This window comes from Carassius gibelio, chromosome A7 (genome assembly GCF_023724105.1).
Source record: "Carassius gibelio isolate Cgi1373 ecotype wild population from Czech Republic chromosome A7, carGib1.2-hapl.c, whole genome shotgun sequence".
Taxonomy (NCBI): domain Eukaryota; kingdom Metazoa; phylum Chordata; class Actinopteri; order Cypriniformes; family Cyprinidae; genus Carassius; species Carassius gibelio.
This window is the reverse complement of record NC_068377.1, coordinates 31,975,861-31,990,702: the sequence shown is the minus strand read 5'-3', so window position 1 is coordinate 31,990,702 and position 14,842 is coordinate 31,975,861. Positions and strand designations below refer to the sequence as shown.

Sequence of the window (14,842 nt, the reverse complement as noted above, 5' to 3'; positions counted from 1 at the left end):
TAATTTTATATTCAGTTAGGCTATTATTACATGGAAGTTTGTCTTAATGCCCCATATAATGATATATGTGTAATAGTTTATAAAAAAATAAAGTTTCCAAAAGGGGAAATTTGAAGCAATATTTTAAAATAACCATGTCTGGTTCCTCGAATAACCTTTTAGTGAACCGTTCTCAAAAGAATATTTTTTTTCTTAGTGTGAATAACATTCTGAAGAGCACAAAACAATAGTTTTTTCCTCTATAAAGAGCATTTTGTAGAATGGAGAAATTCCACATGAAACCATCAATGTCAATAAAGAACCTTTATTTTTAAGCGGGTAGGTAATATAGGCCTTGAAAATGCCTGAAAATGACAAATATACAGGCAAGGTTTATTATCAGGTGTTATAGTGTAATAAGGCAAGCTGTCATTTAACAAAGCAATGTAGAAAAAAAAGTAAGGTTATGATTATAAAGATCATTCAAATGTTATAATTAGCATAATGTAATTCTTCATTCTGTGATTTTGAACGTTGTCATAAACAATGTTTCATTCAGCATTCTGATGTCATAAATGACAATGTTTCATAATATTCTGTTTATCCGTTTTATTGATCAACATCTTACTGATGGTCAGAAAGTTATTGGATGATGCTGGTTTGAACTGGTTCCAAATTATGATGAAATTCCTATAACCAGGGGCGTGTCTGCGTGGTGGCAAGGGGTGGCAGATGCCCCCCTACCAGATGTCTTGCAAAAGGCTTGGTTTTTTTTAGTAAATTTCTAACTGCATAATTTCTTCTCCTCTTTATACTTAATTTTAAGTGGTTTCTATAGTGTGATCTTAATGGCCATAAATGTCGAGATCTCATAATATTCCGCAATCCATCTAATGCATGAGCACTACTCCACTCGCAAGCAGATTTCCTTCACTCACACAAAGCTGGATGTGTGCTTTTAATTATACATTGTTATTTTTATTAACATGCTCTGCTCTCGCTCAGAATAGAGATATTGCGTGTACAGACTAAAACGTGGCCTTCACATCACTGAAGAAGACTAGCTAATTCAGGTGAAGAGTAGGCTTTTCTCACTAAATGGAAGCATGCTGATTATAGTCAGCTTTCTCTAGATATTTATTTTATTAATACTTATTTAGTGTGTTATTAAGTGCTTTAATTGTTAATAAAATAATTTTATAAATGTATTGCATTTGTATTTAATGTACATTTTCACATATTTTGTCATAATTTTCGGTCTATATATATCTACATCCTTTCAGGCGATAGGCCTAGTAAACAGTCTCTTGGCATATATATAATCCACCCTGTCAGACATGTAAACATTTCAAACATGGCCTCTTTTGAATAAATGGTTAGGAAATACAAAAATCTGCAGAACAAGTCTTTAGATAGACAGGATGAGTCTTACTGTGCAAGATCTAACTGCATGCATCTTATTTATTCATTTTTTTTTTGTAATGTAGGCATTAAGAAATGCACGTAAGACAAAAATATTTAAACCCAAAGGTTTCTATTTCATTTCAGAATACCCATCCAGGCCAACTGTGTGATTACATGGTGCTATTACACGCCAGAGCTGCATGTGGCGCTGTGAGGCGTCGCGCGCTTCTCTCCCGCCTGAGGTCAAAGTGCGCGCGTAGTCAATCGGCGGCAAGCGTGCGAGTGTGTTGCTGTAGCCTATGCTATTTAATTAAACGATTTTTTCTTCCGAAACACTATTTTGTCAGTCTAATCATGGTAAGTTCAACAAACACTTTTACTTTTGGCCTAATATTGGAGGTTTTGTAAAAAGAGCGAGGTGGTTTTCATTCATGAGTGAACTGATAACGCGCTGCGTATTAGCATCTGGAGCGTAGATTGGACGTTGTTTTCAGTAACGTAGTAATCAGTGTTCTGTTAATAACTGATATCAGTGTTTCCACTTGTTCTGTTACAGCCTGGTCACATGCATACCTAACGTACATAGTGTTTCAAATGCTGTCTGTGTAGAAAGCTCGCTTGGTTTCTTTGAGAGAAAATCTTAAGGGTCCGTGTATTGTATTTCTCTGTTCGTTTCATATATATATAATTTTTTTTTTTGCATTATTATTAATTATTAATAATTTTACCCTATCGAGGACTGAGTTTTACTTGGGAATATGATAGAAAAGTTCAGATTTTGCTTTATGTCGGAATTCTATGTAAGAATTTATATTGAAATATTTTAAGGTTGATTCCAAATTATATGAAATTTAATTTATATATATATTATATATATATATTTTAAGCCTTAAAAGGGCTTATATGATGCTGCTAAAAATAGCTTTATTTTATTTTGTTTAATGCAATGTGTTTATGTGGTTTAAGGTTTAAAAAACACATTATTTTCCACATACTGTACAATATTGTTTCTCCTCTTATGTCCCGCCTTTCTGAAATGCTCGATTTTTACAAAGCTCTTCATTCTGAAAAGCGAGGTGTGCTCTGATTGGCCAGCCTGTCCAGTGCGTTGTGATTGGGTGAATACCTCAATCGTGTGACAAATGTTTCACCACTTAATATACTGTGATGCGTCTCCCAGCAGGACGGGACTCAGTCCAGCTGCTCGTGCACATCCGATCATCGGATCTCTTTTAGCAGTTCAGTCAATGTACTGTTAGGGGTAACTAAATAACATGGGATATTATTTTAATTCATGTCAGGCATGTTTATAAACCGAAAAATTTAAGTAATTTGTGGATTAGTGTGTACTGGAGACACAAACCATTTCGAATGATTCAGTTCGATTTGGTAAACTGGTTTGACGTGTACTGTTTTGGATGGGCTAACAAGTAGTTTTGCTTTCACAACGAAACACACAGTGACTCTAAAACAAGGCGCCAGTGGGGAAAAAAAAAGAGAATAAAAGTTACACCTTCTTTCTTTGCGTGAACATTTGGCCGGCGTTATGAAAATCTTCCCACAGAGTGACATAGACGTGGGGGCGTGTAAAAATGAGACATTTTAGGGGTGTCTGGTTTACTCTTAAATTTTATAAAGAATATATCTTTGAATTCGAAACTTTAGTCTTTGCAACTTTACAGATCTTCTTCAGGCACCAAGAGCTTGTAACACTCCAAAGAGAAAGGAAATATGTTAAATCGCATCATGTGACCACTTATATATCTAACACTGAACTCTTTTCTGCAGAGTTTGCCGCTGAACCCCAAGCCCTTTCTGAACGGTCTCACGGGAAAACCTGTGATGGTGAAGCTGAAGTGGGGCATGGAGTACAAGGGCTACCTGGTGTCCGTGGACGGCTACATGAACATGCAGGTATGTCTCATAATTCACGTTTATAAATCTATAAGTCATTGATGCTGGTGTTTTTATCTGCTACATACAATATCAATAGCAAAGTAGCGGGTCACAACATGCATGATATCCAGTTAAATTTAAATCTATGCTCACATCCGTGTTTATATTGAATATTATAGGTTAAAGCTGCAGTCTGTAACTTTTTAAAAATGATCCAATATTTGAGCAAGTACATGTATAACCAGCCAGTGTTGGAAACTGTCACCTTACGTGTATTTTAAAGACAACCAGTTTGATGGGAAAATAGTTTGCCTTTTGGGTTAATTTCGTAATATGAAATTTGAATGATGCAAGAATTAGTGATTAGATTGTACAGAAATTGAAATCTACATGCTAATACACACTTTACTCCTAGTCAAACAAGGCGGATGTTGTTAAAATTAATAATTTGGGAATAAAGTATAACAATAATAATTTGCAGGGTTTGATGTGATATGAGCTAATCGATCGTTAGATTAAATTACCTTTGGTAGCATGATTTATTGTAATGCTTACTTGTAATGCTGAAATGCAGAATAAAGTGTGGCAGACTTCAGATGACAATATATGGGGAAAATTCTTATTTGGATCATATATTCAAACACTTAGGGTATGAGTCTGTGATCACGAAAAAACAGTGAATATTCAGACCGGTGACTGACCGCTACACGTTCACCTCAAAACAGATTCTTCCTCACTGGATCACAACCAATGCATGGAATACAGGTGCATCAAAAAAAAATTAATATCATGGAAAATGTAATTTAATAAAAAAAAAAAAAAGCTAACTTATATTCGAGATTCATTGCACACAAACTTAAATATTTCAAGAGTTTTGTTTTAATTCTGATTGTTAAAACAGATGGTTACAGCTTAGGAAAATAAAAAATTCAGCATCTCAAAAATTAGAATATTTTCTCAAAGATAAAAAAAATATTAACAAAACAGAAATGATCAAGATCTCCAAAGCAGGTTTAATTATGCACTCAATATTTGGTTGGGGCTCCTTTTGCACGGTGTGGCATGGAGGTGATCAGCCTATGGCACTGCTGAGGAGATATTGAAGCTCAAGTTGCTTTGATAGCTGCCTTCAGCTCCTCTGTATTGTTTGTCAGATGTTACTTATTTCCCTCTTCACAATACCCCATTGATTATCTGTGAGGTTCAGGTCAGGTGAGTTGGCTGGCTAATCAAGCACAGTAATATCATGGTCAGCAAAACACTTGGAAGTGGTTTTGGCACTGTGGGCAGGTGCTCAAGTCCTGCTGCAAAATGAAATCAGCATCTCCATAAAGCTTGTCAGAAGATGGAAGCATAAAGTGCTCCCAGATCTCCTGGTAGATGGCTGCAATGACTTTGGACTTGTTAAAACAAAATTGACCAACACCAGCAAGATGTCACAGCACCCAAATCATCACTGACTTCAGAAACTTCATACTGGACTTCAAGCAGCTTGGATTCTGTGCCTCTCCAGTCTTCCTCCAGACTCCAGACTCCAGACATTGATTTCTAAATGAAATGCTAAATTTATTTTCATCTGAAAAGAGTACTGTGGTCCACTGGGCAAGAGTCGAGTTTCTTTATCTCCTTACTCCAGGTGAAATGCTGAGTGAGTTTTTTTTTTTTTTTCCTGGTTCAGGGGGCGGCTTGGTTCTGGGAATGTGACTGCTGTAGCCCTTTTCCTGAAGACATCTGAGTGTGGTCACTCTTGATGCGCTGACTATGGCTTCAGTCCACCTCTTGTGAAGCCCTCCCAAGTTCTTGAATCATCTTTTCCTAACAATCTTCTCAAGGCTGTGGTCATCCTTGTTGCTTGTGCACCTTTTCCTACCACACTTTTTCCTTAGTCAACTTTCTATGAATATATTTTGATACAGCACTCTGTGAACAGCCAGCCCTTTCAGCAATGACCTTCTTTGGCTTACCCTCCTTGTGGAGGATGTTGATGATTGTTTTCTGGACAACTGTCAAGTATGTAATCTTTCCCATAATTGTAGTTGCATGTTCTAAAGAGCCCAAGAGATACCCAGTATTTATACTCAAAATTAATCAAACTGATCAAGCTCAAAATGGAATATTCGTAACCATCAGAATGAATAAAAAAAAACCTCTTGAAATATTTCAGTTTGTGTTCAATAAATATAAGAAATGTTGCTTTTTTAAATGAAATGACAAAAAATAAAAACCTTTCCCATGATATTCATATTATTTGAGATTTACCTGTATAATTCTTCAAGGAACTGCAATTCCAGGTTTTCAAAAATTGATGGCGACAAAAAGGCGAAACTTACCGACTGCAGCTTTAAGCAAAACATGGTCAGTAGTCCATATGGGTCAACTGAGCTTTGTTTCTCTGATTATTTCTAGCTGGCCAACACAGAAGAATATGTGGATGGAGCATTAGCAGGTCATCTTGGTGAGGTGCTCATCAGGTAAAGTTTTCAAATGAAACTCTATTTACAACTCAGAAAATGCATTCTAAGTTTTGAATGATAATGATTTTGTTTCCTTTTTCTGAAGGTGTAATAATGTTTTGTACATAAGAGGAGTAGAAGAAGAGGAAGAAGACGGCGAGATGAGAGAATGAAGAGTGACTTGATTTCTGTTTCTAATCGGATTGAATGATTTATTGGTTATTTTGCAGTTTGTCTCAGTTTTATGTCTCTTTTGGTAAAATTGTTAGTTATTTTTTACACTGTAAAAGTTATTGATGGCACAATGACAAATAAATTGTGCTGTTTGTCTGTTTTTGCTGTCATTCTTTGGCTGGATGTAATATTTAAAGTCCACATTGAATTAAAATGCACCCTATTAACTTACTGCAACAATTCATAAGTGCATGTTATTCCAAAGAAAAATCTTGTTTGTCTTTGAATGAGATTACATGTTTTAGAAAACTTTAATTCTGAGTTTTAATGCCATATACAGTCTCTGGTTATAACAATTATCCAGATTGACAAGAAATAAGTCCCAACTTGTGCCATTTTCATTATCAATGATGACACATTAGTAAAGTGGTTCATGAATGCTGAAGTTCACTTTAAGAGTCTATTCAATGTACCTTTCTAATTTTCTAAATGATCAATTTGAATTAATTAGATTTTAGACTGATTTGTTCTGGGAAATTACACAGACAAGTAGTAGAAACACTTCTTACTTTTATGCATATAATAAAGGTTTTAGGACGTGTTCAAACCTAACTAGTGCAATCAACGTTTAAGACTTTTAGTCAAAAATGTCAGGCTGTGATGTGGAGAAAAGCTTGATCATGACTGGTTTGTCTGATGTTCTTTCTGCCAGCTGAAGCCAACAATACTCCTGGATTTCTGACCTTTGCCCATCTGCAAGGGGAAATGTTCTCAGTCTTCTGCCTAAAGATACAAATTGAGCATATTTCTGTGTGTACCGAGCCTTTCCTCCTGACACGTTCTGGCCGACCAACAGATATCACAACGCCAGTGACATCACAGACGTGGCCTTGTGGACAACTGGGAAGCTCCTGTCCTGCCTGTACAACACAATCACTTAATACATTTCTTTGTGCCGAACAAACCTTTGAAGCCTCTGACAGAAGCTTTATGAAAGAAAGAAAGAAAGAAATCCGTTTGAGATGCCGACCATTTGGTTTCCATGGCAGTGCGTGAAAGCCAAAACACACGGAGGACGCCATCTAGCGGTGACTGTGCGTCACTGAATAATGCAGCGCGCGGAACGAGCTCGCCTCCAGACGCTCCTCCTAAAGTTCTAAAATTCTGCCGTCATGAGTGAGAACTCCATCTCCAGCAGTTCCACGTGTCGTCAGACAGAGACGAGATACAGCTGACCAGGAACTGGATGGATGGACTATGAGCAGGATTTGACTCTCTTCCAGACATGGATAGATGGATAAAAAACAACCGCTTACTTCCTGCGATGTTAGTGCATGTTTTTATTATGTAAATCTGCATAGCACATAATAAGTATTGTAATTTTTTTTACTATGGCAATTGTTTATTTTCCTCTCAGTATGCACCAGGTGTCAACAAGTAAATTTAGCATCGGGCTAAACCAAGTTTTGCCACTAGATGGGGGGCCAGAACATCAAAGGATAATTTAAGAACTTTATTGATGAAGTATGCAACTGGAATTGCTTGTGACAGACTGTAACAGCGTCTTTTGGAACTGGTAGTGATTTGTTACTCTGTGTTAAATCCTGTAGGAGGACAGTTATTAACAAAAAGCCACATTTGTGTGGCGGATTCTGGCAGAGAATGTGAGCGGAGTGAAGCATCAACAATTTCCCCTCCGCGCTGCGAGCATTTAATAATCACTCTGCTAAAATGACTAAAATATGACTAAAGACTATTGAGCACTTCCGTCTCAAGATAAAGTAATTTGAAATACTAAATGCCTGTCAAAATTAACACTGAGTGCCATATGCTTGTAAAATCATACATGACACATTATTCTCAATAGCACTGGTCAGATTGTGAGAGTTGAGATTTTGGAGCCTTGGATTTCTTTGGGAATTTCCTAAGGGTTTTTAAAGTGGTTGTTTCAGATTTATGGGTAAATTAAGGTCTGTGGTCAACATTACATGAAGAGACATAAAATACACACAGTCATAAGTCCTATGTGAATTTTGAATTAACTGTATGTATGTAATGTAAATACGGTATATATTATTTATAAGAAAAATGTAAATTGAAAAAAAAAACATTTACTTAAAAATTAACTAATAAAATTACTAAATATAAAACTGAAATAAAAAAAGTTAGAAATATTAAAACAACATGTAACAAAATTACTAAAACAAACTAAAATTAAGATGAAAACCAAAAAAATATTACAAAGAAATACTATGATAGTATTTAAATAATGCTGAAATAATACTGCTCAACATGCTATCATTCTTCTAGGACAGTGTGTAAAATGATTCCCAGAGATTCATCTTTTAAAGAAAGCTAGCTTATTTTATTTTTAATTTCTTAACACATTTCACATAATTTTTGAATACATGGAATGCTAATATGAATTTTATTCATAGTGCCAAAACTACTGCCTGTTTCCTGCAAGCAGAAGGAAGTGAATTTATGTGGTTCGACAAATGAGGTGTCACGTGGAATTAAGCACACAGCTGTCTTGTTAGCATTTTTAAGACAATGGTTTCAAAATTCACGTTTGAGAACTGGTGGTGGAATGCACTGTTGGCATGTACTGAATGTAATATAACCACGTTATTTTACCAAAAAAAAACAACAACTGAAAACCCCCTTTCTGAAAACCCAGGGAACCCATAGTGAATTATTCTTCCATTTTGGCCTACAGATTGACCTCACGAGTGAACAGCTCTACAACCTGCAGTGGTTTATGACCAAAGCATAGAACTTTAAATTAAGATTCTTTATCACATAATGGCCGAATGATCTGTCCTTAACATCCAGACTCATATTTAACTAGGTCATATGGGTGCCTTGATAGCTCTTGGTCATGGTCGGCATTACATCATTTCATGCTCCCTTGATTTAGTGTTAAGTCTGTCGCGTCTGGATGAGCAAACAAGACCCATGAGGTCCTTACCAAGAGCTTATGGACTGGGCTGCTGACTCGCTAACCCTGTGTTTAGATGACAGTGTGCTAGTGTTACAGATGGGCCACTGCTTGTAGGTGAGAGGTGGATTCTGGGAAGGTGCTGTACATGGAGAATAATTCTCTGGATGTTCCTGTGATCACAACTGCCTGCGGTGGACAGTTGCTTGTGCTTTTTTATGACGGAAGACTCCTGGTTAAGGTGAAACCTCAGGCAGACCATTCTTCTTATATGTACTCTACAGTAAAAACAAAAACAAAAAATTCTGTTAAAAAGGCATATTTTTAAATAAATTGCATATATAAATATATATATATTTTGAAATATAATTTGAAATATACAATTTTTTTTTTTTGAAATATAATTTTATATGTATTTTATCTACTTGAACACCCCAAATCAGCCTTTGTCTTCAAATGTACTGATAACCACCTTAATAATACAGGTGCTGCATGATGAATTAGAGTATGTTATTAATAAACTATATAAATTGTAATCTTATGTGATCAAAATAATTTACAGGGTAATTTACAGTTTCTACCTGCAAATATATCAGTTTGATGGTATTTTACTGTAAAATTACATATAATGTGATATTCATCTATTAATTTATACTGTAGCTTGCATTTGACCAGTTAACAGCCACTGACATTAGAAGTATATGACCAGTTATCAGTTCAGTTCCAGCTTCCTCTTTGTGTTCACTGTTGTGTTGTGTAAACCTCGCCCTCGAGTTTGAGCCCATCCACAAAGATCAGTCCATCTTAGTGCCTCGTCACTCTGTTAAAGACTTTGTTGTCTTAGCTTACAGCTTATTACAGCATAAAAAAAGAAAAATAGTGTGAAGGCTTTTTCCAGAGCCTGTTTATCTTTTTCATATTTCATTACATGATTAAAAAGCATGGATTAATCAGGATAGATGACTGAAAGGGGTAATGAATCTTTGGTCTTAATGTGATTAAGCTGGAAGCATCATACGCATGCACATACACCCAATTCGTTTGACTAGTAATCTGAAAGTTTAAGTTTGTTATTAATATAACAGTAGTTATCAGAGCAATGGACACATGAAGCATTAATGCAAGGAATAACAGTCAGAAGACGGCCCATGTTTTTGGGCCAGGTCAATTTTTTTATTTTTTTTATCTCTCTCTCCCTAAAAATTTCCTGTTTCCTCTCTGCAGTCTCTGTCAAAAAAAAAAAAAAATTGTTGTCATGAGATATCAAATACTTAATCCTAAAAGAGTTCATTGTGCTGTGGAAACATACTGACAGAACCCCAAACTTCCTCCCACGTTCAAAATGAAACTAAGCTGCAAATGTTTTTTATATAAATACTTCAGCAGCTTTCTGACCGCAGATAGATGAATACATTTAAGCAAACTGCCCATATTTACACGTTAGTGACCCCCATTGAGAGATCAAAAACTTTACCAATAGGATAGATGCTATTATTATTAAACATCCAAAGAAGTATGATAAGAGAAAGATATGGGAAACTTTGCCAAACTGTCCTGTTTCCATTTGCATGTAACATTATGTTGCTAAATATTTTATGATGGGGTTTTTTTTGGTATTCTTTGATGATTCAAATGTTATTTTGATGATTAAATGCAATATTCGGTGGAGCTGTGTCGGTCACATTGAAAGCTCCACACTCTGCAGCATCTATACAAGCTGGAGAGATCAGCTCTGAGTATTTACTGCTCTTCTGCAGGCAATGTTAAATAATTTACCCAAACGTGTGACCCTGAGTCTTTAGTATATATCTGTCTCTTTGGTTTATACAGATACCCCTATAAAAGTCAGAGTGAAATCATTCACACTGAACTCTTCAGCACAGCATTCTTCCAGTACCTGTGCACTATCTTGGGTTACATTTCACAGGTCATCATCGAAGGGGGCGGATCCAACATTGTGGCCCTTTGTCCCGCCCCTCACAGCACCACCACAGAGATTAAAATCTGGAACCTTGAGACTGAAGACAATAAAAACATTGCATGGTTTCCTGATCTGCTGGCACATGGTTAGTCAATAAACCTGTTAAATATTATGGCATCCAGCACTGAACAGCATCATGACTCTTATGTCAAAACAAACGCACACTGGTTGAGTTCAGTTTTATTACTGTATTGCAATATAGAACATATAATTTAAATAATAAACTATTTATATACAATAGCAGCATTTGTTGTACTGCCTATAATTTATACAGATAAATAATACATAAAAAATTGTATTTTGTCCAGACAAGTATAATTTGAATATCATTGATGTTACCATAGTTTCATTATTTAGAAGTTTGATTTTTAAAAGAGTTGTTGTTTCGCAGCTAGTTTTACTTGCTTATTTATTTTTTCAGTGAATGTTTATTTTATTTTAAATTATTCAAAATGATTTGTTTTATGGTTTTAGTTTTAGTTAACTGTATTACCCTTATCCAGTCCAGCAGTAACAGCTTTTCATTGATACGTGCACAAAGCAAACAGCGATGACACAGCGCAGATTGTAACCATGCAGAGATATCTAAGGTACAAAGTCCACTGAACAGCTCACATACATATGTCCAATCTATTTTAGCAGTTTATAACTGTGAACACAGTGAGTTAGCACAAGTTATTTTTGAGGACCAGAATGTTTATAGCCATTTTCTTTCCATAATTTAACTATAATGACCTCGGTTACTGCTACTGTTCTACAGACACCCCCTAGTTTTGCCATTGCAGTGAGATCTCTGTAACAGTACTAATGATCTGAATGTGTTTTAAATACATAATAACCAAGTTTACTTATCACTACATTTGTTCTAATATCATAAATTACATGAATATTTCTCATCCCACAGTTAGCCATTTTTATATTTTTAACATAATGAATAAAATGATTTCCACACAAACAGATTTATTCTTATTCTAAACTATTTCAATAAATGTGTTTTGGAAATACTTTGATTTAAAATCAAACAGATGAAAAGTAATAAACTATGCCATACATTTTTTTTATTTATTTTTTGAGTGCAGAAACTCAAACCTGTTTCATTTATGTAAAAATACTGATTGCAGATATTTATCACATTAAGTTTATTAGTTTATGTTTAAACTGTTATCCAAATGAATGGCCTAAACATGGTTTTGAGTGTAGTTTTATACCCAAGTGCCATGAAATTAATAAAATATGTCAGTGTTATATGTAGAAAATGAAAACTCTGTTTTAGTGGAAAGTTTTAAAAAATTCCCTCTGTATTAGGTATATGTGTCAATGCACCTGTCCCGGTACTCTAAGAATCTGGAATGTGGCATGGACAGGATTCAAGGGTCATCCTGTGCAGGTGGAGCATGGCTTGTTCTCAAGTTCAGAGGTCGCTCTTGTATGAGACCTGATACTCTATATACTGTCTGACTATGTTATACTGGTCGTATAGTTGTGTGACATTTGAGCACAGTTGTTTATGTTAATCAAGCATGCTAACACTTGCATAAAGTCCATCTTCAGTAATGCTTTCGGTCATTTTTGACTTATGAGACGCCCTTTTCACAATTATGAAAGACCATTGTTGTGTTCAAATACAGTTTACACTAAAATGGATCAATGATCAGTGTAATTTGTCATTTGTCAGTAAATCAATCAGATCATTAAAATGTAAAAACAAGAAAAGGTGAAAAGATGAAAGCAGTGTTATTTTAGTAATAATTAAATTATATTATAGTATTTCTTAATATTTAGAATTACCTTCTATTTGTATATATTTAGTGTTTATTGTTCTTTTTTCAATTTATTTCAATTTGGCTTTATTATTATTTTAGTTTTATTCATTTTATCACTTAAAGTTTTTCTCATTTATTATTTATTTTTAATTCCATGCAACACATTTTTTAAAAATAGTTAGAGTTAAATCTGACAACATAAAAGGAAAGATTTAAGCTACGATGACCTGCAAAAATTTGCTTCGCAGAGCAACACAAGACAATTTAAAAAAGGAAAAAAAAAAAAAGTATAATTTTTGCTTTAGACATATGATGGAGTTAGTGTACAAATATTTAGATTAAATTGTAGACAACTTGAGTAAAGTACAAATTCTCCAAATAAAACTTAAAGGGATAGTTTACCCAAAAATGTTCAATTTCCATCATTTACTCCCATGTTCCAAACCTATACCACTCTCTTTTTTTCTGTGGAAATTTGTTTTATGTTTTGTTTACCATTGACTTTCATTATTTGGAAAAAAATACACCGAATTTTTTAAAAGACAGACAGACATACAGGTTTTGAACAGAATTTTTAGTTTTTGAGTAATTAAGTACACTTACTTAAGCACTTACTGTCCTGCAAACTGTTTCCTGTTACACTTCTTTTTTTTTTTTTTTTTGACATTGCTGGTGTATGACCTTCTTAAAAAGAGTTACATTCAGAAATTGGACTGTTCATCTCGCCCTGTCCATGACAAGACTATCATCTCTGAGATGGTGAAATACTGGAGGGCTTTTCAGAAACACGTTATGTACTCACTTCCTCATTCAGCAGAAACAGAAAATTACTGTATTGCTTATTATGAGTAATATTGATGAGGTTGCATGCATATGGTATTTAGGGATCATTCAATATTGTGGGATCTGGTCTTTGGCTACATTAAAGGATGTATCAAGAGATCCTAACAAATCCTGCTCTCCAGCATGGACAGAGATTGAGAGATTTTTTCCTCAAAAGAGAAGACAGTTATTAATACAGTACATGAACCTCATGATCCTTGAGTTTACCACTGCATTTATATCTCAGTCCCACATAGATTTTCCATACCAAATTTATCATAAAATAAAAAATCCTTGAAGTCTGGTTTAGTAATGCCACGGTACAGACACACCGAAACCCAGACTGCAAAAAAGAGGTGACAGGAGCGTGAGGTGAAAAGAGAAAAAGATGAACAGCAGCGCTTCAAAAAAGAGAAGTTCAATTCTTTAGACCAGTATCTTCTCAGCGGATATGAGCAGGTAGAAAGACAGCTGACCAATAAATACAAAAATTTATATTTCCTGAATTATGAAATAATAAATCATATGTGATCTACATGTTTGTAAACTGAACTGAAATGCATCAGTTCCATCTTTAAATCTCTCGTTCTCTCTCATTTAAAAAAAAAAAATACTCTATTGGTCAAAAGTTTGGAATAATTCATAAAAAATAATGTAATAGTTATAGGAATCTTTTAATGTTTTTGAAAAGTCTCATGCTCACAAAGGCTGCTTTTATTTGATCACAAATCCAGTAATGGTAAATAAAACAGTAATATTGTGAAATATTATTTCAATTAAAAAATTTAGCTACTACGGGGTCAAGCACTACAAAGCTTCCGACCAAAAGCGGGAAAGAGTAATTAAAAAAACATTTTATGATTATTTTAGACAAAATGGCCATTAAACCATAAATACAATCACTAGTAATTTGATTTATTGGCTTTTCACTTTTGACCAATAGGTGGCGCTGTTATCAAATTAATATGGCCTGGTCAGTGTGAGGTGACTATGGCACATACAAAGTTTGGTGTCAATTTGTCAAATATTTGCAGAGATACAGCCTCAGATGCAGTTTGGCACTATGCCTAAAATTTGTAGCGGCGCTGTATGAAAACTGTTCAAATTGGATTAATAGTTAATGAGGAGTTTCAAAAAAGTACATTTTCAACATAAATCCAAATGGCGGACAGAAAGTTCAGCTTACTTCGGCATATTTGGTAGCTATGTTGTCGGCAAAAGCCACGTAATATTTTGAGAATAGTTTCATTGCAATAGGCTAATGCAATAAAAAGTTATTCGCATTTTTATAAATGTAATTGTTAATGGTTAAAGGGGGGTTGAAATGCTATTTCATGCATACTGAGTTTTTTACACTGTTAAAGAGTTGGATTCCCATGCTAAACATGGACAAAGTTTCAAAAATTAAGTTGTACGTTTGAAGGAGTAT

At 34.7% G+C, this 14,842-nt stretch overlaps 1 protein-coding gene and 1 long non-coding RNA gene across 2 annotated transcripts; one reads left to right on the top strand and one right to left on the bottom strand.

The window, feature by feature from the left end:
• Positions 1–1,575: 1,575 nt before the first annotated feature.
• Positions 1,576–6,066, top strand: LOC128017256 (small nuclear ribonucleoprotein F). Its single transcript, XM_052602552.1, has 4 exons — positions 1,576–1,740; positions 3,172–3,297; positions 5,686–5,750; positions 5,839–6,066. Exons 1-4 carry the CDS (start codon positions 1,738–1,740, stop codon positions 5,903–5,905), a joined length of 261 nt encoding a protein of 86 aa, XP_052458512.1. The 5' UTR covers positions 1,576–1,737; the 3' UTR covers positions 5,906–6,066.
• A 2,118-nt stretch (positions 6,067–8,184) lies between these two features.
• LOC128016339 (uncharacterized) lies at positions 8,185–13,323 on the bottom strand. The gene is made up of 3 exons (XR_008184148.1): positions 13,195–13,323; positions 10,745–10,865; positions 8,185–9,125 (listed from the first exon to the last, which is right to left on the bottom strand). It is a non-coding gene; the product is annotated as an uncharacterized LOC128016339 (long non-coding RNA).
• Between the last annotated feature and the right edge of the window lie 1,519 nt (positions 13,324–14,842).

Bases quoted from the DNA above. Each gene is read 5' to 3' on its own strand.
- LOC128017256 (XM_052602552.1), top strand. The intron at 3,298-5,685 runs GTATGTCTCATA...GATTATTTCTAG, and splicing joins ACGGCTACATGAACATGCAG to CTGGCCAACACAGAAGAATA. The intron at 5,751-5,838 runs GTAAAGTTTTCA...CTTTTTCTGAAG, and splicing joins CTTGGTGAGGTGCTCATCAG to GTGTAATAATGTTTTGTACA.